The following is a 25,002-nucleotide window of genomic DNA, read 5'->3' on the forward strand; positions in this document are numbered from 1 at the left end:
TCAGCCTTAAAATGCTGAAAGTTTCCCTCTGTCCCAGACCTGCTCTCACAACAAACTTCCTCAGTAAATGGCAACACCATTTTTTCTGACTGAGCGGTCAAAACTTTAGACTTCCCTTTGACTTCTCTCTTTCTCACACCCTACCTGCAGGCTGGCTCTATCTGAGATCTATTCAAAATCTGACCAGTTTCATCACAATCACTATAGCATGTTTGTCACCTGAATTATTATAACAGCTTCCTTTCTTCTACCCTTCTCCCTCCACAAAACTAGAGTAAATTTCTAAAAATGTCATTCAGAACATATAACTCTTTTTTTTTTTTGAGACAGAGTCTCCCCCTGTCATTCATCTGACTGGAGTGTAGTGGCATGATCACGGATCACTATAGTTTCGACCTCCTGGGTTCAAGCCATCCTCCCGCCTCAGTCTCCTGACTAGCTGGGACAACAGGCACATGCTACCACACCCAGCAATTTCTTTAAAATTTCTATTTTTGTAGAGATGGGGGTCTCACTACATTGCCCAGGCTGGTCTTGAACCCCTGGCTTCAAGTGATCCTCCTGGTTCAGCCTCCCAAAGTGCTGGCATTACCGCCATGAGCTACCAAACCTGGCCCAGAGAACATGCAACTCTTATGATCAAACTCTAGTGACCTCCCATCTCATTTATAGTAAAGGCTGAAGTCTTGTGAAGTCAGCATGACCTACATCTACTACCTCCTGACTTCATCTCTGACCATTCCTCCCCACTGTACCTCCTTCACTCTGGTCCTGGGACAGTAACCTCCTTATGTTCCTTGAACATGCCAAGAACATCCCTGCCTCCAGGCCACTTGTTATTCTCTCTATCTGGTGTTCTCTTTGTCCAGAAAATTCCTTGTCTCATTCACTTACTTTCTTCATGTCTCTGCTCAAAAGTCACTTTATCAATGAGGACTTCCTCTAACCACCCTATACAACATGGAAATCAACAACACTACTACTTCCCACGCCCTTGTCAATTTGCTTTATTTTTCCTCCATAGTACTTTCCACCATCTAATGTTTCATATATTTACTTGGTACTTTTGTCCACTGTGTGTCACCCTAAAATGAAGTTCTATGTGGCAGGGATTTTGTCTGCTTTATTTAACACTGACTCCCTAGTGCCCTGCAGAGCATCTGGCACAGGCGGGCCCTCAACATAAATTTGTTGAATAACTGAATAACTGAATCAGTGAATTCATGAGTAGCATCATCTCATTCACTGCCTCATGAACGCCATAGCTCACATAGACTCAACTCTCTGGCCAGTCTCTCTTACCTTGTAGCTAATGCTTCCATTCATCTAGGGCCACAGGGTTGAAGGTATAGGAGTGCTGAACTGAATTTGAGGATTTAAGATCCCAGTTCACTCTTTTTTAAAAAAAAGTTATTTTAGATTCAGGGGTACATGTGCAGGTTTGTTACATGGGTATACTGCATGATGCTACCTGCTCTCTCTTTCTTGAAAACACACAGCTAAACTCTCCTGCTTACCCCAAAGTTCAGTCACTCCTACATGATTTCTTCAGCAATGATGTATACACCAAACAGGTGTAGAACACTCTGCTAGACATCAGGGAAGCTCAGCGAGGTACAAATACAAGCCTCCATCCTCAGGGCATTACAAAGGACTCATAGAGCCAAGACATTTATACTCAAAATACCAGTCAACAACATAATACAGACCAATTAAAATGTATGGGTTGTCATGGGAGACATAAGAATAAGTATAAAATCAGTTGGTCTTAATATAAAACATGGTGAGATCTATAGAACTTTGGTGATGTTGGGTTGGAGAAAGGCCTTGAAGAAAAAAGGTAGAAAGTCCAGAGATACAGTAGACAAGGGGCTGTTAATCTAGAAATGGGCAGAAATTGGTGGGGAATCAGACAAAATGGGAAGGGAGGAAGGAGGAGGGGATTCTTCCAGGACCAAGGAGTTTGTATATTCACACTCTGAGGAAAGAAGACAAAGTCACTGAGGTGAAACCAAGCCGGCACATGGGACCTTAGTAGAGCCCATCGAGGCTCTCAATGGCTGATCAGAGGGGAATAAGCCAGTCACAGTGAGGGCCCACCATCGTCCAAACCTCATCCTGCAGATGAAAGACCGCCGTGAGCCCATGCACATCCTCATGGACGACTGCTGCCCTTCTTTCTTGACTGTCCCCGTCTTCAGGTCCAAGATCCGGCCTAAGAGAGAGAGAGAACATTTGCGTAAGCCTCTTCCATCCATCAGGATATGGAGAAGGGAGTGAAGGGTGGGGGGAGCCTTCTCCAAATGCTCTGTCGATGAGGACAACTGGTGCTGTGCAAATTGTTTGTTTCTTGGAATTCCCAACATTCTTTGGCAGGAAACTCACAGAGCAACGAAATCCATACGATTCGAAACGCTTTGCTTTCTTCAGTGCAATCTACACTTGCCGTCTCTGCTTTGTCAGATTCCATCACCTCAAGTCACTCCAATTTGGCTTTCTCCCTCACCACTCCATAGAAACAGTGTTTGCCAATGTCACCAACTTCCTTATTGCTAAATCCAAAACACATGTTTTCTTTATTGTATCCAACTGCTTTGCTGAGTTTTACGCGACCACACTCTGCTCCCTTCTCAAACACCCCTCCCTTTACAACACGGCACTCCATCCTCTCTCTTGTCTGCCCCTTTTTTTCCCAGAGCCTCCATCCTCAGCCATCTTCTCATTCTCCACATCCCCAGTTTAGTTTTATCCACTCAAGGCTTTGAAGGTCACCTGTAGAGGATAATAACCCTATATCTAAACCTCTAGCACCAATCTTCTGGGCTGCAGGGCTGTGCCACCAGCAGCTGACTGTGCACCTAAAAGTCAGTTTCACCTCCTCTTCCCAAACCTTCCCCAGACATCAACAAGAGCATCCCCATCCACATTGAAATCTACATTGGAAATACAGCCATTAGGCCAGGTGTGGTGGCTCACAGCGGTAGTCCCAGCACTTTGGGAGACCAAGGTGGGAGGACTGTTTGAGGTCAGGAGTTTGAGACCATCCTGGGCAACACAGCAAGACTTCTCACTACAAAAATAATAAAATTAGTTGGGCATGGTGGTGTATGCCTATAGTCCCAGCTACTAGGGAGGTTCAGGCTGAAGGATCACCTGAGCCCAGGAGGTCTAGGCGGCAGTGAGCTGTGATTGTGCCACTGCACTCCAGCCTGGGCAACAGAGTTAGACCCTGACAGGAAGGAAGGAAAGAAGGAAAGAAGGAAGGAAGGAAGGAAGGAAGGAAGGAAGGAAGGAAGGAAGGAAGGAAGGAAAAAAGAAATATAGATCTTATCCCGGTGTCCTTTCTCTCCTCTATCATCTGCACACATCTGTCCCTCCACCTCCTCTGCATTCATCTCCCACCTTGCTCTCATCTCAGAGAACAAAGTGCTGAATTTCAGGGGTATTCCCCCACCCCCAAGGGAGCTTTATGCTGTCAACTAACCTACTCCCACTCAGCTATTTCTAACTTCTCACTAACCCCCCCTTCCCCCACTGTCCATTCCCTCCAGCATTTATTTATTTATTTTTTTGAGTTGGAGTCTCACTCCTTCGCCCAGGCTAGAGTGCAGTGGCACGCACGCTCACGGCCACCCCAGCATCCACCTGCTGCGCTCCAGCGATCCTTCCACCTCAGCCTTCCGAGTAGCCGGAACTACAGGCACATGCTACCACACCTGGCTATTTTTTTTTTTTTTAATTGTAGAGACAAGGTCTCTCCAAGTTGTCTGGGCTGGTCTCAAACCTGCAGGCTCAGGCAATCCACTCGCCTCGACCTCCCAAAGTGCTGGGATTATAGGCTGAGCCACTAAGCTCAGCCTCCCTCCAGTATTTAAACACCGTCCTACCTCTTTCATCTTAGGGGGGGAAATCAAACTAAAGACTTTGTTTGGCCCTGAAATTCCTGTCTTCTCTCTGTATCTGCAGTCTGATGGTCCTGTCAGTGCTCACTGTCTTCTCATCCCTCTGCAGTCTCCCTCCACCTGCTGTGATTCCATGAATACTGCTCTAGCCCAGGACACAAGGGCTGTCTTTGTTGCCAAGTTCAGTATACACTCTTTAGTCCTCCTCCACTTTGACCTTGTCCTTGATCATGTCCCTCTGTCTTGAAACATTCTTGCCTGGGAACACCACTTTCTCCAGCCTCTCCTTTGCTCGTTCTCAGTCCTGGTGGTGGCTCTGCTTCCTCAGCCCAGCCCTTTCCCTCCCTGTGTTGGCATTCCCAGGACTGGACCTTGGCTCTTATTTCTCTCACTCCCCCTCCTGGACCCTTGGGTTCCACCACCTCCTACACATTGATGATATCCAGATGTGCAACTCCAGTTAACTAAGTCTCTCTCCTTTGACCAAAACTCTAGTTAGGCTCCTCTGAGTCCTCTGTTTGACCAGACCCAGCATTGGGCTTCCCTCTCTGTCCTTGCAGAATCCAGTCTGAGCAAGAATTCTGCAAAGTCAGTTTGGCAAAAACCCCCTACCCTTGGTATCTGACCATATTTATCACTGTGGCCTGTCTTCTATTGAGATCTGGCAAGAATCTTTGTGACCCCTGATTTTCCTCTTAGTAATTCTCCATCCATTGACTCTGCACCTTGGTTATAAATCCCACTTGCCCTTGTGGAAGTCGGAGCTGAGTCTACTATCTCTCTCCCTAAGTAGTGATTCCTATCTCCCCTTGGATAAAGTCTATCTTTCTTTCTACCTTCTTCCCCCCCTCCACCCCTGTCTTTCTAAAGTATTCCTCCCTCCCTCCCTCCTTCCTTCATTCCTTTTTCTTTCTATCAGAGTCTCGCTCTGTTGCCCAGGCTGGAGCGCAGTGGGACAATCATGGTTCACTGCAGCCTCAACTTCAACCTCCTGGGTTCACCCTCCCACCTCAGCCTGCTGAGTAGCTGGGACTACAGGTGGGTGCCACTATGCCTAGCTACTTTTTTTTTTTTTTTTTTTTTTTGGTGGAGACAAGGTCTCACTATGCTGCATAGATGCATAGAATGGTCTTGAACTCCTGGGCTCAAGAAATCCTCCTGCCTTGGCCTCCCGAAGTGATGGGGTTATAAGTGTGAGCCACTGCACCCAGCTGGATAAAGTCTTTCTTACCATCGTTAACAAGTGTCAGGAATAATCTTTTTTAACACAGTCAGACTTCTCTTGGAAGCTCCTGCATGTCCAACTGCCTTTGGGCATCTCACTGACACCTTACTTTGCATGAATCCAAAACCAAATTTGTCTTCCTGTCCAAAGCTGCCTTTCTCCAGTTTCCCATCCTTGTCACTGGTGCCACCACTCATTCTAGAAATTGAGTAGTTAAGAGCACGGAATCTGGAACTTGACTGCCTAGCTTTAAGTTCTGCCCTCTTCACTCACTGTGAGATCCTGGGTGAGTTACCTAACATCTCTGTGCTTCAGCTTCTTCATCTGAAAATCGAAGATAATAATAAATAGTACTTCCCCCTTGGGTGGTCTTTGAGAGCACTAAATGAGTTGATATTGCAAAATTACTGAAACTCTGCTCAATTCACAGGAAGTGGCCCATAAATGCTTATTAAATAATGATGATGAGAAACTCCAGTGTCTGATCTGTCACCAGTATCTGTCAACTCTATCTTGGTACGCCACTGTCTTGTACACTTCCTCTGCCTGCAGAGCCTCCACCTTAGATCTGTCCCCCTCACTGCATTTCTGCATGGACAGCTGCAACAGGGCAGTCGTTCCTTCCTTTGGCCTTGCCCCCTTCAATGCTACCAGAATTCTTTACTTAAAACACACAAAAAGGATCGTGGCTCTATCATTTCTGCGACCCCAGGACTTAGCTTTGATGGCCCATGATTTTCTCTTCTGCAAACAGAAAGAGTAAGATCTCGTTTTCAAGGTTAGTGTTATACCACATACGTAGAAGTGATCTGCATACACGGGGCAAGCAATAAATGCAAGTTTCTAGCTGACTCGGAGCCAAAGATCCCACCACACCCCTTCCCAAGAACCTCTCGTTCTCCCCACTGTTGGTTGCCAGTAAAATTCAAGTCCCATGCCCAGTATAATGGGTCTGTGAGCTCCCATCCCTGCTCACCTGTCACACCTCCCAGCCCACACCAGGCACCCCCCGTAGCTCCACCCAGGCCTTGGCTACATGGACTTACTCATCACTCCCCAACATGCTCAGGCTTCTCAGCAGCTCCTTCTGCCCCGAGCAACCCCTTCCCTTTGCCTGACTCCTACCTACCAAGTTGTCATCTCAGTCGTCACTTCATAAATATTTATTCAGCACATACAACATGCCCAGTACTGCTCTAACCACAAAGAATTAAAGAGGCAAAGGGCATTATATCCTAATGGGTGAGAGATAGGACAACAACAAAACCAAAGAATAAACTAGACTACACTAGAATAGATTGTTAAATTGAACTAAGTGCTAAGAACAATAAAGCACAAGTCAGAGTGAGAGAGTGGCCGGAGACCCGCCCTTCTGCAGTAAATAGGGTTTCAAATGGGTTTCCCTCATTTGAAATCAAAAGGCCCTTGGAGAAGACACCTCTACAAGCCTGGGTCCCACTGCTCCAAAAGGAGGGAGGGTTGGAAGAATATGTGCAAAACAGGGTGGTCGCCTCTCTGTGGTCACACTCTGCTGCATGCTGTGCTCTCCCAGGACTGGCTCTGTCACTCGGTGCCAGAACTGTATTAGGCACTGAAGGTCTGGGATCACACCTGGTCTGCTCACTCTCCTCCATACCCCAGCAACCGCTGGACTGGGCACCTTCCCTTCCCTCGTGGGCTAGGGTTCTGAGGATGCACGGTGCTCTGCAAAGACCAGCACTTGCCATCATGATCACTACTGATGAGCACACCTTTGAGCAGGAGGTGTAGACCAGAATTCAACTCAGTGCAAAGGCCCGGCTCACAGTCTGCCAGGAGCTGTAGCTGGTGGGTGCAGAGGAGGCCCCAGCATCTGCTGACAGTGTGCTGTCTGCTGCCCCAGCTTTGACACCTGTCTGTCTCCTTCACGGATGGCGTCTTTCTATGGCTGTTGTTAGTGTAAATTGTCACTCGCTTTATCATCTACCAAATGGCAAATGGTTTCAGCTGTGAAGCCAGCCAGTGCGTGGGTCTGGCGGATTCCAGAGTGTGCTCTGAAAATAAATCCCAGCTGCGTTGCACATGAGAGGGGAGAACATGAGGAAATGAGAAAACACATTTCCATGATCTGCTGCCATGACCCTGAGCGACAACTGCTTCATCGTTTATTTCTCCATGCGCTTCTCTGGTTACCTCGGACACAATAAGCCCCCTTTCCAGGCCCCTCTGGAATGACAGCGCACCTGACTTCATACAGTAGGTGTATTCCCGAAAGGCTGTGTGTAAATTGAACTTTTGACAAATTTAACAGCAGTTGCGAGGTATAAAGGCCAGTGGCCATCTTGCGGCACTGAGCGATAGACCCCCAGCATCATGGAATGGGAATCAGTCTCCATCCTCCCCGGGGGGCTGGGTGCTTACTGCTATTTACACTGTTCCTAACCTAATCTTTCCTAACCCACAGAAGCCTGGGATCTGCTTAGAACCTTGGGCCTAGACTCCTAGGGCTGACTCCCAGTAGGTCCCTAGAGGAACAATCCATCCTGGAAGGCTAGCTCCCTCCAGAGTCCCTGCCCCAACCATAGCCCCATCCACTGGGTCAGGAGGACTTTTTTTTTTTTTTGGCTATCCTGTCTCTGGTCTGGTCCCACTATGGGTCCTGCCCTCCTTGGCCAGTGACATAACTACCAGCAACCCTAGTCACCCTCTGCTCTGTGTACTCTTCACCCCTGATCCAAGCCTCCTGCTCCCCTTGCTCCTAACCTCCTCCAGGTACACTCCAGAATACCCACTCTGAAACAAGCCGACTCCTATATCCTTAGCTTCTTACAGACATTCCCTCAATTCAACCCCCTGCCTCAGTAGAAACCAGCTTGCCCCACCACTTCCCAGAAGCACTCCCTCTGGAGAGGGGTGCACACACCCACATCCCACATGCCATGGGGTGAGGGGGAGGTTTTCTTTGTTCTTCAGTTCCCAAAGTCCTTCCAAATCTGCATGCCTCTGAGCTCATATAAACCCTGGCTTCTTCCAGACTCAATATATCTGCCCCGTCCACCTGTTGCCCTCTTTGTTCCTAGAGTTTTCCCAGCAGGAAAGTAACTCCTCTGCCTTCTTTTTATATCTCATCACAGCACTCACAGTCTTTCTCTTCAACCCATGACTTGCTTTCATCCTACATGATTTCAGCGTCCATGTGGAAGGCTCACCTCATGCCCCCTTCTTGGAATGTTCCCTCCTCAATTCTCTTCCATCATGCCCACCTCCTGGTACCACCACATCTGAAAAGTTGGGGGCATCTATAACTGCTTTATCTGAAATTTTACATTCAAGCATCCCTGCTGGACCAGAACTTTCAAAACTCCTCATCCTCTCACTTCCCCTATTCTTTGAATTCAGGGAGGAACTAGTGCCTGAATACTCGATGTCTTATCAGCATCCTCCTTTCAGCCCAGAAGCGAACAGCTTCTCTCTTCGGCACTGGTACCCAGTCGCCAGAGCAAACAGGGTTCAAGTTGCACAACAGCTTGCTTTGTCAAAGAGGCCTCAGAGGTCTTCCAACACAACCAGAAGCTGTGCAAGCAGATATTATTCTGGGTTTGGTGTACAAAGGAGAACCATTAGCAAGTCCATAAATTAATAAATATGCTATTTCAAATGCAAAAGGTGGCAAGGATCCAAGAGACAACTCCTCTGTAGGCCCATTATGGAACTTTTGAGCAGTTCACTTAATTTCTCCTCGTCTCAGTTTCCTCAACTGGAAAATGGGATCAGACGTTCCTACTTTGAAGGGTTATGTGAAAATTCCAAGACTTACCCTGAAGAGCTCAACTCACCCCCTAGAGAATCAGAGTACAAGTGACTGGCAAGTTCTTGGCTCAGAGAGCCACAGACAGGAAGGGTCTCCAATGGCCAGTTGCCAGCTCTGCCTCTGCCTCTCGGTTTTTCCAGGGAGGGGGGTGTCCAGGTCATGCTGGAGTAATGTGCAGAGCACTACCTCAGGCCAAAAGGTGGTAGAACTTGGTCTACTTATTTTTCTAAAGTGAACACGGTCTTTTTAGAAAAATCACACATAGAAACATTCTCAGGAAGTAAAAATCCCAGATAATCTTCTCTCGAGAGAAACCCTGTTAGCATTTAAGTGTATTTGCTGTCAATCTTTTTCTATGCATGCTGCTCTTTATTTTAATTAACTGAGGTCTCATGGTATATATTTTTCTACTTCATGTCACTTAGCACAAACTCATAAGGATTTCATCTCAAACCTCATTTTAAAGCCTCTTTTAATACTATTTTAAGCAGACAATTTACTGTTGGACATAAGTTTTCCAGGGTTTTTTATATGGCAAATGGTGTTGTGGTGATTATCACCACTGAGGTACAAAAAAAAACCATTCAAACCATCTTAGGATGGATTCCCAAAAATGAAATCACTGCATTGAATAAGGAGAATATTTTTAAGGCTGTTAATACCAACACCCTAGTCTACCTCTAGAGCTCATACGGAACTCTGATGTCAACACATTTCCAGATATTCCATTTTTCTACTGCATGAAATGAAAATGAGAATTATGACCCACCGCACCCCAAAGTTTTTAACTATAATTTTTCTAAGACAGTTGAAGAGCATAAAATGCTTTGTAACAGGGGTTAACAAACTATTGCCTACAACCCAAATCCGGCCCACCACCTGTTTATGTAAATAACGTTTTATTGAAACACAGTCACACCCATTCACTTATTTATGGTCTAGGGGTGCTTTCATACTACAATGGCAGAGTAAGGGTGGTGTGACAAACACTAAAGTCTACAATATTTACTATCTGACCCTTTACAAAAAGGCGTTTATTGACTCCTGCTTCAGAAGAACAAACTGTAAACAGATTACAAGGCAGAGCATCTTTTTCTGTGGGCAGAGGTCCCTGCTGTAATTGTTTTCAGTAAAATGATTTTTAAGTATGGTCAGTAGTAACTTTTTTAAAAAAGAAGAATCAGAAGTTTGTCTTGGATAAGATCACAAAAGAAGGCTTTGTGCACATAAAAATGCTCCCCAGGCTACAAGAGAAATACAAATATAAATTAGAATTATTTCATCAAAAGAATCCTTAAGAAAACTGGAAACATCTTATCTGGGTTCAAAAAGGAGGAAAACCAAGATAGCAAGGGAGGAAAACAAGAGAAAATGATTAGGAACAAAAGCAAAGCAAAACGATGGCCCCATGATGGACAATATTTGATGTGGTTCCAAAAATGCATGTCCTCTTGAAATGAAGGCCCAGAGGCTGGAAGATGCTTTGGTTACGGTTCCAGTGACAATGTGTTCTCATTCTCAGAAGACTGACCCCAGCCACTATAGCAGCTGTGCACACAGGAAAAAACACTCTGCCACAGGACAGGAATCCAAGCAGAGTGCCTGAGGCTTGCTCCTGAACAAACTCTGGAGTCCTGAGAATGGGCTTTCCACTACTGAAGTTGAGTACACTTTTCTCAGATGTAATTATCTCTGGCAGGGGTTTAGAAATGGCTGAAGGCACAAATACATCAATGCACAGATTGCAGCCAGGCCATTTTCTTCACAAACCAAAAGAAAGAGCGCTGGATAGGCAGCAGAGTTGTACAGGGACCTCTCATACCCTATCTATCCATTATCTCCTCCACCACAATCCTTTCTTGAAAAATAGCTCTCATGATATTTCTTCTTTATGAAAGACAAAAAAAGGAGTTGCCATCTTCTTACAAGATCCTATCTCCTTGGCCATAATAATTAGTTGAGGGCTGGGTACCTAACACAAGCTGGACCAATCACAGTATTTCACCTATCCTCTGTCCATAGTGATTGGTCCCAGGATTAAGACAATCTCTAACTGGGCCAATCAGAGACCTCCATAGGGAAACTGTGACTTTGGCCACCTTTCCCCTTCTTTTCTCTTTGGGAATCTGAGCATGGCTCTTTCAGCAGCAATGATTCAACTTCATGGAGAATTGGGTTTAAGAGAACAAGACTGACTTCAAGAAAGTATTAAAAACACAAAACAGCAAATAAGCACCTTCTTAGTGTCCAGTCTTTAAGTGCCACTGCATTACCTTTTTCTGTGTCTAAAGTAGTTTCTGTTTCAGCACTTGGTTCTGTCACCTGTAACCAAACAACCCGGGCTAACACAATACTCTTTGGCCTTTGACTCAAAAAGAAGGACAAGAGCATTGACTTTTAACTCACTGAGCACTCCACTAAGGGCCAGTTGTTCTGAAATGTTGTACACATATTTCAGTATTTTGTTTGATGGGCATAAGAACCCTAGAGAGTGGGTCACAGTGGCTGCAGAGCCAGGTGGATGGAGAAGAAAGGCCTTAGGAGTGGCCAGCCCCATAGAGGAGAAATATTTGATCCTTGATATGCCAAGAATTGCTGGGGTATGGTGAGAATAAAAAGCAGATCACCTTTTAGTAAGTTCTGTTATTGTTTTTGAATACTCTACGAACAACGCAGCTCCCATTGCTGGCACCCTGGGCAATGCCCCCTCCTCAGAAGCCCCTGCTGGTCTGTATTCTTCCCAGGAAAAAAGTTGAAGCCCAGAGACACTTACTCAGCCAAGGTTGTCTCGCAGTTGAGGAGTCAGGAGTCAGCATTTCAACAAGGGCTGTCTGAGTGCAGAGGCCATACTCTTCACAGTACAACTGCTCTGGGGAGTTAGGAGACCACTCACCAAGGCAGAAAATAAGACAGCACCCACCAAACAGAAGCAGACAGGCAGTGAGAGGACAGGAGGTCAGCTATCTGCATGGGATTGTGGCCAGCCTGTGGCTGCTCAGGATTGGAAACCTAGACTGGGAAAATCTTTTTTTTTTCCCCCTAATTCTTTCTGTGTATTTGTTTATTGCTTTTTAGTTTTTGCTTTTGATTTAATAATGACCTTTGGGTCATTTCAGCCTATCTCAGTCATTTCTAGGAGAGTCAGGGTAGTGGGTCTGCACTCATACGTGGGCGAAGTTACAGGAGAGGCAGCCCTCCTCAGGGCAGGCAGGCATGGTTAGAGTGACTATACCTTCCAGTTTTGTCTGGCACAGGCCAGCTTTAGTCTAGTGTCCTAGCATAGTCACTAGTGGGGCCTCTTCTCACTCTCCCAGTGTGCTGACTTGGACATCTATATATACTAGATGGTCACTCTTTGCAAGGTAGAAACAAAAAAGAAATCAGAGTGAGAGATAGATCCCACCCTAAAGAGGTGGAGAGATTCAAGCCCACATAGCCCTCCTCCTGTCCCTTCCTCAAACTCTTCTCTGCTCCTGGATAGGACTACATTTTGCAGGGGGCTGTGCTCCAACAGTCCCTTGGAAAAAAATGGTGTGCCATCCATGCAGCACCGGGTTCCCAGGCAGGAAGGAGGGGGTACAGCAGGATGTGGTTACTTGGGGTTAAAGTTCATTCTGGTTTATTAAGGGGGAGTTCATACTCCAGTAGAGTCCAAAAGTGCCTTTCTTCCAAAGAAATGCTTTCCAAGGGCCCCGGATGGAGTGGCTGGCTGTACCTCACCCTGTTCCGACTACACTGCACCAAGGCTAACACTGCACCAGGAGCACCACAGGAGCCTTGTTCAGATGGCCAGCTTGATGGAAACACTTGGAAGGTGGAGTCACAACATGAAATGTTCCTTTCCCCTTCTCTCTTAAATTCTTGCTGTAGCAAGATGGTCTTTCTTTGTCATGCTTTCCTCAGCAAGAATACACTCATGATGACTTTTTTGGCAACACTGCTTCACCATTTCAAATCAACATCCAGCCACCAAAAGGCCATGGTGTGCTGTGAGCTTCTTGGGGCCAGGATTCCTCTGCGAATCTCCAGGGAATGCTGCTGTCCTTGACAGCATGGCACCTGTATTCATTTCTATGGCCTTGTAGCAAATTCCCACAAACTGGGCAGCTTAAAACAGCACCCATTTATTAGCTCACTGTTGGCTGGGTTCTCTGCTGAGGGTCTCATAAGGACAAAATCAGGGTGTTGGCATCCTGGGCTCTTACCTGGAAGCTCTAGGGAAGAATGTGCCCCTGACCTCATTCTAGTTGTTGGCAGAATTCAGTTCCTTGCAGATGTTGGGCTGAAGTGCTCATGTCCTTACTGGCTGTTGGCCAGGGGTCATGCTAGGCAGCCACTCATAGGTCCTTGCTCATGTCCCCTGAACCCTAACTTCCAAGTCAGCAATTGCCTACTGAATTCTTTTTGCGCCTTACATCTTCCCAGTATCCCCCTCTGTCACCAGTCATATAATATGTTCTGCTTTTAAATGATCTACCTGTTTGGGTCATGCCTATCTGGATCACCTCTACATTTTAAGCTCAATTGACTTGTTGCTTTAATTATATCAGCAAAATCCTTTTGCAGCAGTACCTAGAATCATGTTTGACTGACTAGCCAGAGGGTGGGAACCTTGGAGGCCTTTTAGCACACTACCCACCCTGGTCCCCACCATTACTACTACTGAGGCATGTGGCTTACCCCCTTCCTGGATCACAAACTCTGTGAACACAGCTGGCCAAGGGTTGAGTGTCTTTGTGTCCCTCAAGCCAGAGCATCTCACACACATTGGTGTCCAATAGCTCTGTCCTGAATCACAGCCACCCACTGTGGGGGCTAAGCTGTCACAACTATTCAGTGGCCCAATTACAACTCCTGACATGTGCCTACAAATGCCTCATATGTCTTTCTTTCCTATTTCCCAAAGGATTCTGGAAGATTTAGGACTATGGCTTCTCCCTCAAAGCAATTCCCCCCACTTCAAGTCTAATGGCATTTTCCTTTGGCAGTAGGAATCTCAAGTTTTTAAAAGCTGAACTCCTGACGTCTTCTCAACAACCAAGAGGCAGTCAGTACTGACCTCCCCAGTAAACTGGGCCACTGATCAACCAATGCATTTCCTTTTTCCTGGCTCTATGTGGTTATCCAGGCAGGGAAAGGCTGGTGACATCCAGTGAATGGCAGTTATACATGTCCCACTGGCCAGTTCAGAACTATTTATTCATGTAAGGACACTGACACTGGCACTTGGATCTGGAAGGGGTTTTAAGAAAGGACACAAGGTTTAATGGCAGCAACCCAGTGCAGTTTGCTTCCCAGCTGGAGTTTCAGGCTGTGTTAAGCTCTACCCACCCAGACATGTGCTGAACAGGGTTCTCCCATGTCACAAACACTGTGCACAACTGGGAGGGGAGAGAAGGGTGCTGGGCACATGGTGAGTTCAGAGAGGAGTGGACTACAAAAGACAGCCCAGTCCCACCCCTTGGCATGGAAGTAAGTCACGGAACAATAGATTTTTTTCCCCAAAGTAATATGGCCCAAAGAGGGTGCACAGAAGTTCATATACATGTAGAAGTTGTGGAGAGCAAGAATAGACTCACTGACTCCATCTAACAGGAACTACTATGTGTATGCTTCAATGCCAAGCAAAGCAGCACAGTCTGGAGGAAGTAAGACATTCTACCCACCTACCTACGAAACCAACTCAACTGGGGGTAGAAGAAGTCTACACAAAGTACAAAGCTAGCCCAGAACAGGTATACAGGGAGTGCTTTGTGTCAGAGACAGCAAAGGGGGTATCAGGGAAAGCTTCCTTCAAGAGGAGGTGTTAAAAGGGCCCTGGAAATTCAGACAGATGGAGCTGTAGGGGAAGGATGTCCAGGCCAAGAGCAAGGTGTGGGAACATGCAGGGAGGGGTCTGAGAACAGGGCAAAGTTCTGTTTGGTTGGAGCTCAGTGGGAGAGAGGCTGGAGAGGTGGGCTGGGGCCCAGTCCCAGGGCAAAGTGCTCCAGGAAGGCCTGGGAAGGAGAAACAGTGGAGTCAAGCTCTCAAGACAGTTCTGCTGTTTCTCACAAAGGCAGGAAAGCCAGAGACTCAGGATGTGTAAGAAATGTGCTTACGACAGACCCATCCAGCCCTTCATGTTGTTGGCAATAAATACTGAGTGTATTTGCAAAGGCCACATCACATTGCGAAAGCAAAACTTCTCCCTTCCCAGAACTGCCTGGGGAAATTCATATAACTTGTGTTCTCAGTATAAGAATATAAGTAGCTGGGCTCGGTGGCTCAGCCTGTAATCCTGTGCCTTTGGGAGGCTGAGCCCGTGGGTTCGAGACCCGCCTGGGCAGCAAGACCTCATCTCTACAATAAATCAAAAAATCAGCCTGGTGTGGTAGCGCATGCCTGTAATTCCGGCTACTTGGAAGGCTGAGGCGGAAGGATTGCCGGAGCCCAGCAGGTCGAGGCTGCGGTGGCCAGGAGCGGCCACTGCACTCCAGTCCGGGCGAGAGAGTGAGACTCCAACTCAAAAAAAAAAAAATAATATAAGTAATTTAGATTTTAGGAACAGAAACTTGTAAGATTAGCATTTCTATCCTGCCTTGGAACCTGAGCATCGGCTATCTGAGGGGAACGTTTGTCTACACAGAGAGTGCTGGGAAGAAGACAGTTGGCTTTAACAAGCATTATCCCTGGACAGAATGGGCTCCCAGATGACCCATAGAGAAAATTTTTCAGAGAGTAGGGATGGGTTTGTGGAGAACCATCCCCACTCTGGGCCCTCTTTCCTTCCTGACCAAGATGGCAGCTGAGATTCAGGTTAGGACTCTAGCTTGTGGTCGAGGAATAACAAAAGCAAAATAAAGGTTCCCAGGGGTGTCTGGCTAGACTGGCAAAATGGACAGAGCACTGTGACTAATAGGCCCTACAGACACTCAAAACGAGGCTCTCTGCCAAGCAGTCTGGTTTGCATGTCACTCCCTTTGTCCCCCCACCCTGCCATCTGGGGAAGGTGCTAATGAGACGCTAACTAGGCAAGAAGCAGGCAGCAGAATGGCACCAGGAGGGCAGCAAATATTTGCAAAGAGCATCCAAGAGAAAAGCATCACATGAGCAGTGAGAAGACTGAGACTGGAACATTTGGGGATATGACCATACCAAGGGGCAGAGAATCCCATCACGGGTAGTGGGGGGCAGGCCATACCACCTCTGCCAGGACAACAGCTGGGCTCAGGCAGCACCCTGAAGAACCCCAGAACATCTCCGCTTTCTCCTGCACTCGCATTCCCAACGTGACTGGGATCACGGGTGTGCCTGCTGCTGCCTGCTGCTCTGCTGTTCATTATAAAATCATCACCCACAGTCCCCCACGGTCCACACCTCTTCTCCTATTTAATCTGTAGACAAAAGTACAAATTCTTCATCCTGTTTGGAATATGCTGAAGTGTGATTTAAAGAAATACATTCCTCTTGGGGTATCATGCTACAAAAATGCCAGAAATGCAAGCCTGAGGGTTTTAATTAATTTTAACGGTGAATGATTTACCCTCCTTGGCTGTAGAAAGGCAGCCTGGTGTACGGCAGGAGACCAGGCCGACAGGGAGTTCAAGAAGGCAATTTTAGGTTGTGCCTCCTCTCCTTTACAATTTACTAATAAAATGATTTTTAAAAGATACAAAAATAGCAAGAAAAATCTGCATCCAAGCAGAAAAAATGCAGAAAGGGTTTAAGTATATCTGAGGAAAATTGAAGAATTTTTGCAAAACTCAGTACACCTCGGATGGGATGGAAGTGAATAGGAGTAATCTGCGGTCAACAAATACAAGGAACAACATGCCTGGGAAAGAAGTGAGAGAGTTTCCAAACAGAAGTTTCCAGAACTCCAGGCAGAAGACAGAGAACAGGAAATCAGGATGCAGAGAACCAGTGGCCCAGGGTCTGGACACAGAGAGGCCAGGGGCAGAGCCTTTACACCACCCTGACTTAGCAGCCAACCTGCCATCCAGAGACGGGGAAGGACTGCTTCTGAGGGGCGCATTCCCATTAGAAGAGTAGGCAATGGCTCTGCTAACTTCAGGTGACCATGACCAAAACAGAGGGCTGCCTCTGGGACGGCTACAAGATAGCTGTACTGTTTCAAAGAAATAGACACTAACAGGCTGGGTGTGGTGGCTCATACCTATAATCCCAGCACTCTGGCCGAAGTGAGGATTGCCTGAGCCCACAGGTTCAAGACCAGCCTGGGCAATTGGTGAGACCTCATCTCTACAATAAATAAAAAAATTAGCTAGACATGGTGGTGCGTGCCTGTAGTTCTAGCTACTTGGAAGGCTGAGGTGGAAGGATTGCCTGGGCCCAGCAGGTCAAGGCTGTGGTGGCCATGAGTGTGCCACTGCACTCTAACCTGGGTAACAGAGTGAGACCCTGACTCAAAAAAAAAAAAAAAGAAAGAAAAGAAATAGACACTAACTGTAACCATTTCAAGTGTTAATAAATGTTAGAAATTTAGGATGAATAAAAGGGAGTAAAAGAGGACAGTTGAATATATTAAAAGATTCAGTATGTTAAAAAAAAAGAAGTGATCTGAAAGTCAGAACAAACCACCCCTCTTGCTTTGGTTCAAGGGTGTCCCCTAAAGTTCATGTGTTGGAAGCATAATCCCCAGTGCAACAGTGTTGAGAGGTGGAACCTTTAAGAGGTGATCAAGTCATGAGAACTCTACCCTTACGAATGAATTAGCACCGTTATCACAAGAGTTGGTTTGTTATAAAGGTGAGTTCAGTCTCTTTGTGCTCACTCACTCTCTTGCCTTCCACTATGGCTCTTGCCAGACGCTGATGCTATGCTCTTGGACTTCCCAGCCTCCAGAACCATGAGCCAAATACATTTATGTTCATTATAAATTACCTAGCCTGCTATAGCAGCAGAAAGCAGAAGAAGACACTGATAAACAGAAGACAATATGTTGAAATACTAAGTCTCTGTGATACTTAAGGAGATGTTTCATAAATAAAAAATAATAACCTGAGACCAGGAAAGATTGCTTTCAAATTAAAACCATGATTTCAGAACAGAACACCCAAATGGAGACAGTATAAAATGATACTGCTGAGAACTCAATCAATGAATTAAAAGAAATCTTTTAGAAATTTCCCCAGAAATAAAAGCAAAAGCAAAAGAAAAAGGAGACAAACATGGCAACCAAAAGGCTAAGATTCCTAGAGAAGACAGCCAGATGATTGCACAAAATGCAGGGTCAGCAGGAGGCTGAGGAGAGGCATTCAAAGAAAAAGCTTAAGGACCTCTGCTTCCAACCAAGATGAGTTATAGGAGCCAGGATGACCTTTCCTTTTGAAACAATCTAACACCCAACACAACCTATAGAGCAATAGTTCTCAAACATTGGACTTCAGGAAGTGAAGGACAGTAATCCCTGAGAGATTGGACAAGAACAAAGTTAAAGGACTAACACTCTCTGATATGAAGATGATAAAGCTATAATAATCAAGATATCCTGAACCAGTAGGGTAAGCATAGAGAGTTCAGAAACAGACATGTATGCATGTAGATAGCAGGTGTGCAAAGGCAATTTGGTGGAGGAAGGACAATGTTTTCAACAAAGGGGCCAGAACAACTGAATATTCATATACCAAAAAAAAAAAAAAAAGAAAGAAAGAAAAAGCTGTCTTGAGGATTAAGTGAGAAATATTTGTGAAGTCACTTTACATAGTATGTAAATATTAGCTCTCTCTCTTTTTGGATTCCCCCCCTCAAAAAAATACCCATTTCCTTTCGAGCAACCAGAACAGTCTTTATGTATAAAAATGCAAATTAGATCTTGTTAACATCCTTTCAGGGACTGCTTCATGCACTGTGAGTAAATTCTAAATACACAGTGGTCCTCTGTGGCTGTCACTGGGCCCAGCCTTTCCATATCATCACACTCCATGGACTTCCTCACCTCCCCACTCTCCACCACCTTCTCTGCCCCCTGTTCCCCATGACCCCCACAAATTGTTAATTCCCATTTGTTCTCAGCTTAACAGACATTTCCCTTGAGAGACTCTTCCCTGCTGAACTCTCCCTACCACCCCTGCTGCATGACTCAGGGGCCCCTGTTACTGTCCCATAGCTTCCTGTTCTCTTCCCTTAGAACACACCACCAATTTAATTCTATATTAATCGCACGATCATGTGTTTGTCCATTTACCCCACCCATACAGAAAGCTTCATCATGGACAGTGATCACAGTTGTGTCACCCATTGCTGCATCTTCAGTTTCCAGCCTAGAGATGCAGACTGAATAGCTATTTGTGGGATTAAACAAAGACATGCAATTTGCTTCCTTTCAAGAGCTTTCCCCTCCATCTATGAGACCTAGTAGCCAACCCATTGGGGCTGGTCTGTCTTGGGCCAGGCTGTTGCCAGCCCTGAAGAGAGGTGGGACCATGGTGCCCAATTCCACAAGGCGGGGCTCCTTACATTGTCAGGCTGTCTTGGGCAGACCTCAGAGGCTCTTGTGGCAAGCCCAAGGCCATCAGCTCCACCCATGGGCTTCCTTACTTTGAAGGCTACAGTAGACACTGCCAATATCCTGGCTAGATCTTCTGGGTCTCTTGCATCTGTTTGGCTGGCAGATGCTCCTCCTCTGCAGCAGGTTCTTTGGCAGGTGGCTTGCACCTGTACCTTCTCTGGAAGCTGGTCGGGAAAGCCGCCTGACTGAATGTTGTCTGGGAGTTACACCTATCCCTCAAGGCCTGTGACCAGTTACTGATCAGAATGGGGTTGCAAAGCCCGCCTCCCTTGCTTTCAGGAGGAATGAACTGTGTGACGACCACTCGTGACACTCCTGAGCTCCATCTCTGTGGACCAGGCTGAGGCTGAACTCTCCAGAACCACATCTTTGCCTGGCTTTTCCTCTGCCTGTCCTGACCTACTATCTTTTCCCTCATCACTTTCTCCCTAGAGTACTCACAAAAGTCTTCACGTCTAGGGAACACCCCCTGAGACAAAGGCATCTATGGAAGAGGAAGGAAGGAGTCGCGCATTTACGAGTACCTGGGACCTGTCAGGCACTGTCTTGGACACCAACTTCACACCAGCCCCGATGAGGACCTGGAGGCTCAGGGAGAACCTACACCTTGTCCAAGATCATACAGCAGGTCAGGAGAAAAAGCAGGACTCAAACTCAGGCAAAATGTCTCTAAATTCCATGCCCTTAGTGCACCCCCTTGGCCATCAGTGAGTCCACCCGTCTGCTGATTCCCAGGCCAACCACATAATGTGAGTTGCACTGTCTGACAGTGGCAGGGATCATTGGAAGAGACTTCAAAGTGAGTACAGTATATTGTTCCACTGTAGAAAGGGCTGTCTCCTGAGGTGGCCAGTTCTGCCACTGCGGATATTAAAAAATAAAAACAGTCAGAGGCCACTTCATGGCCATGTTCTAGAAGAAGCTATAGGACCAAGACAAGAATCAGCCTGTGTGACTCCCCCACAATGCAGAGCCCTTGTGATTCTAGGTCCTCAGAATATGTGACCCCTCAGGGTTAAAGAACAGCATTGTAAATAGCTCGGTGAGAGTAATTTAAGTCATCACCCAAAAGCAGTAAACAAAGCCATGCATCGGATCACTGCCCAAGTCAACGGCTGGCAGTGAGGCTTCGCGTTGGAGTATAAAGAAAGAATCTATGAAAATAAAGGGAAAATCGGATGCAGATGCTTTCCTCAATTAGTGTCGACTGAAAAAGCAATAAACAGGAAAGATTGGTGCTATATGTGCATTTTTATTTAACCATTTGGCATGAGTCATGACATATCAGAGGAAATGTGTCTTGCTTTGGTGAAGCAAAAGGAAACTATTTTAATTTTCTTGATCGTGCTGGGACTTTTGCAATCTAGCTATTTTTAACCAAAGCATTACAAAATATGACAGTCACGTGAGGTGATTACTGAAATCTAAATCATACCAGCAGGAAGCAATGATTCCATTTGTCATTTCAAACATCCCAAAGTAAATCAGAATAATTATATCTTCCTCAAAACAATACTACTTCTTGGTTATTTTTGTTTTGTTTCCTTTTATAGAAGGAGGAAAAACATCTTTGTCAATTCACTTCTTGAGCATCAAAGTTAGGATACAAGGTTCTTCATTTGGAACTCAACCCTCTCCCAGAGAGGGTTTGAAATGTTGATGCTGCACATTTTTTTCAGTTGTGCTGTTGGTTACATTTTTAACATTTTGTTTGTTGGTGGTAATAAATTAAAACAATTAAAAAAAATCTCTCCTAGATAAGATTGGGATATATTGTTTATATATGACTTTTTTTGGCGGGGGTCACATTGCGGCGCAGTAGTTCTCAACCTCTGGTTCACACTGGAATCACCCAGGTTGCTTTGAAAAAGACAGATGCCCAAGCTTCACTGCAGCATAGCTACTGAATTCAGAGAAATGGAGAGAGGCTCAGCATTAGAATTTTTAAAAGAACCAACTGAATTCTGATGTGCACTAAGATTGAGAACCACAGTTTTAAGAGCTGGAAATTTAAACACCTTATCTACAAAGCAGTAATAAATGTTTTTCAGGCATTACTTGGATATTTTTTTGTTTCAAGTAAAGCCATGATACAAAAATGAGAATGCAGAAGTTGATCTTTAGGAGGTGGTTGGTCCTTCGTATTATAAGAAAAGGCACCAATGGCTCTTTTATATGGTTAAATCTCTGCACGGATTTAAAGCAAGATTTAGCGGTCTCAAGTCTAATTCACATACATTTTTGATGGGATGGAAAATATGTATTTTGAGTCATTTCAGAGAACTTAACCTCCTAACCTCCCCACACTTAATCCAGGACAGAGATACACTATTCTTGGGAGTTGGGAAAGACTGGCTGTGCAGAGCACCTCTCCCACCCTTCTCAAACCTGCCTTCCTGATTCCCAACAGCCTAGCTCCGACAGGGGTTTCTTCAACTTACCCAAACAGAACCTTGTTTAGAGGGGAAGTGGCTTGTTCTCTAAAGCCAAAGAGGATAATCCAGTTGGTTGTGGATAGATGAAATGCGTGCAAGGCTCCCAGTGGCGACTGTTTTCACTCACATCCCTGGTGCCTCCTTGATTCCCCGCAAGCCCAGAGACGAGGAGGCTGTGGGTCTCTCAGTCACTTCTCTTGCAGAGAAATGTTCATCACAAATGGGAAATCCAATCATTCAGTGACATGACTGGACAAGTCTCCTCTTCGAGCCCTGTGAGGTACACTTCCGTTTTAGACCCCTTCCCTAATAACCTGTTTTTCTGGACAAAGCATGAGAGGTCTTTAGACATGGGAGATAAGAACAGGAAGAGGAAAGAGATGGGTGAGCACACGGGTGTTCTGACCTGGCTTCAGGGTCCAACTGCAAAGGAAGCCTCTGGAGTTGTAGGCACCGTGGCTGAGCCCCAGCTATCTAAGTTCAACATTTGGAAACTGAGTCTGTACCCTGCAGACGTTAGAGCCAGGCACGAGTGGGCCAGGGCCAGGTCATAGCAGACTCTGTCCTGAGCTGGGAGCCAAATCTCCTCTCATTTCCTGTTGTACATTGCTTATTTCCCCCTCGGGCATGTTGGCTCATCTCTGGCACCCACTCCTGCTTTAGTCCCTGGCCTGGACCCCACCCTCCACATGTCCCGTCTGAACCCACCCTCAGTTGTGGTGACCTGCCACTGCTCTCAGCAGATAATGGCCTTGGCCCTGGCTGGGGTTGGACCCGCTCTGCTGCTGTCCCATGGACAGTGCCAAGTGCAGGTCTGGTCCAAGGTAGTGAGGAGGTGGGCAGGATGCTGGTATCAGAAGATGAACTACATCAGAACAAGGCAGGCAGGAGAGAAGAAGCCCAGGCTTGAAGGTGGGCCAGCATGAGAAGCAGGGCAAAGGCCAGGGGTGCACCTGAGTGATTAAGTAGCCTGCCAGGGTCTGGGTAGTGACTGAATTCCAAGTCCCCCGGATCTGACAGGTGGGGAGAGAAAGAAGAGAAAGTGCTACTCTTTATTCCACCTAGGTTGGTCAGCCTTCTTCAGACAGATGAAAAGCGAGCATCAGCAGGCCCACCTGGAAGGAAGTAAAGGGAAAGAGAGCAGGAAAGTGACACAGAGGAAATGATATGTCACAGCTCAACCTGAGTCCATGAGCACACTGAATGGGCCAATCAAATCTTACCCATGGCATGGAAGACCATTCCTGGGGTGGTTACTCAGAGCAGGGTGGCTAATGATTATAAAGAATGAACAACCCTGAGCATTCCTACCTCCCAGCAGGATACACTGAGCATATTCTGCATGGCTGCCAAGTTAGTGGATGAAAATAGGCTGAGGGGCCCAAAGGGATCCATCAGTGAATGTGAAAACAGCCAAAGAAGGGATGAATTCAACATGACAAGTGAGGAACACTGAGGAGGTGCATGCTGCTTTCTTCATAGTTAAACTCATTTCTGGCAAGAGATTTGTCCATGAAAAAAAAGTCAGCAAGAAAGACCAAAGACCACAGACATCAGCTTTTGAAACACCAAGTGTGGATCAAATCCCCTCACTGGTTTTGCAGCCCGAGCAGCTCTTGAATCTTAACCACTTTTCTCCATCCCCACTGCTACCACCTGTGCTGGGTTTTACAGCATCTGCCAAAAATTCATATCCATCCAGGGTCTTCTTAGATGACCTTATTTGGAAATAGGGTCTTTGTAGATATAATCAAGTTAAAATGAGGTCATAATGGATTAGAACAAGTCCTAATCCAACACAGATTGGCAACCTCATAACAAGAGGAAAATTTGGACACAGAGACACATAGAGAAAAAAGCATGTGACAACAGAGGCAGAGGCTGGACTGATGTGTCTATGAGGAATGACAAGGATGCTGATGAGCACCAGAGCCAGGAGACAGCCCTGGAACAGAGGTTTCCCCAGAGCCTCCAAAAGGAACCAACCCCACTGACATCTTGAAGTTGGGTTCCTGGACTCCAGGCCTATAAGAGACTAAGTTCCCCTGGTTTTGAGCCTCCCAGTTTGCAGTCATTAGTTATGGTAGCCAGAAGAAATGCTACACCATCCCACTACAGGCCCGCATTGGCTCTCGCCTGGATAACTCCAGCATCCTCCCAACCTTAACTCCCCAAGCCAGCCCGGTCATCCCATGACATTTCTCCCCTCTGTCACCGGGGTAAGAATCTCACATCTAGCGTGGGTCACGGGACTCCTCCAGTTAAAAACCCTGGCATCCTGCTACGGCTCTGGAAATCAGCACCTGCCCATTCCACCTGTCCCTTTCTTCTCACCTGGTTGCCTTCAGCTTCCTTATCACATCCTACCAAGTATCAACTACGCACAGAAGCCTGCTCCAACCTGCTGGACGTGGCCGGTTTCGCAGGATTTGTTCTTGGTGCCCTCCCCCACATGGCCTTTTCCTCCATGACACCTATCCTGGTGTGTTGTGTGTGTTTGGTGTGACTGTTTCCTTGGTTCCTCTCTTCCCCACTAAACTGTAATGTCCACGAGAGCCAGGCGATGGCTTCATTCATCACTACATTCCCAGTACTTGCACTGTATCTTGCACAAAGTTAGCTAGTACTCAACAAATATGTGCTAGATGAATGAATGAATGAATGAACAGAACACGGAGAAAAAAGAGTCAGTGCACCTTTGCTCCCCTCTCCTCCACCTGGACCTGTGATAGGTGTAGGGCAGAAATGTCACCCTTTGTTAAGGAAGGTCAGGACCTACCCATCTTGCCCTGCCAACAACAGTATCAAAACCCTAAGACAAATCACGCAGGGCAAGGTGAAAAGTTTGGATAGCCACTGATGTATTGTAGTATTTAAACAGAATTTTCCATTATTAAAAAAAATCAACTTTCTACAATTTCCAAACACTACTGTTAATACTATCCCCTATGTCATTTCATGCACACTTCAAAGCAGATCTGTAGGGGATACATTATTGTCTGCATTTACAACTGAGGCCCGGGGAGGTTGAATCATTTACCCATGATAAAGGCCATGGACTGTAACTGTCACCACACCATCTGACTCCAAGTATAGGGATCCTTCCACTCCCCCTGGCTGTCTCCCTATGCCCCCCTGCC

The 25,002-nt window shown here is 46.3% G+C and overlaps 1 protein-coding gene across 6 annotated transcripts in view; it reads right to left on the bottom strand.

Moving 5' to 3' along the window:
- Window positions 1-25,002, bottom strand: part of ARNT2 (aryl hydrocarbon receptor nuclear translocator 2) — a 164,157-nt gene that overhangs the window by 96,298 nt on the left and 42,857 nt on the right. For 5 of the 6 annotated variants that reach the window (XM_021718000.1, XM_008068945.1, XM_021718001.1 and 2 more), the window contains one exon: window positions 2,113-2,215. In XM_021718000.1, coding sequence (XP_021573675.1) covers window positions 2,113-2,215 — 103 coding nt within the window. Of the gene's footprint in view, window positions 1-2,100; window positions 2,216-25,002 lie in introns of all 6 variants that reach the window. The other variant, XM_008068944.2, reaches the window with a different exon arrangement.

This window comes from Carlito syrichta, unplaced genomic scaffold (genome assembly GCF_000164805.1).
Source record: "Carlito syrichta isolate Samal-C Ts95f unplaced genomic scaffold, Tarsius_syrichta-2.0.1 Scaffold311694, whole genome shotgun sequence".
NCBI lineage: Eukaryota > Metazoa > Chordata > Mammalia > Primates > Tarsiidae > Carlito > Carlito syrichta.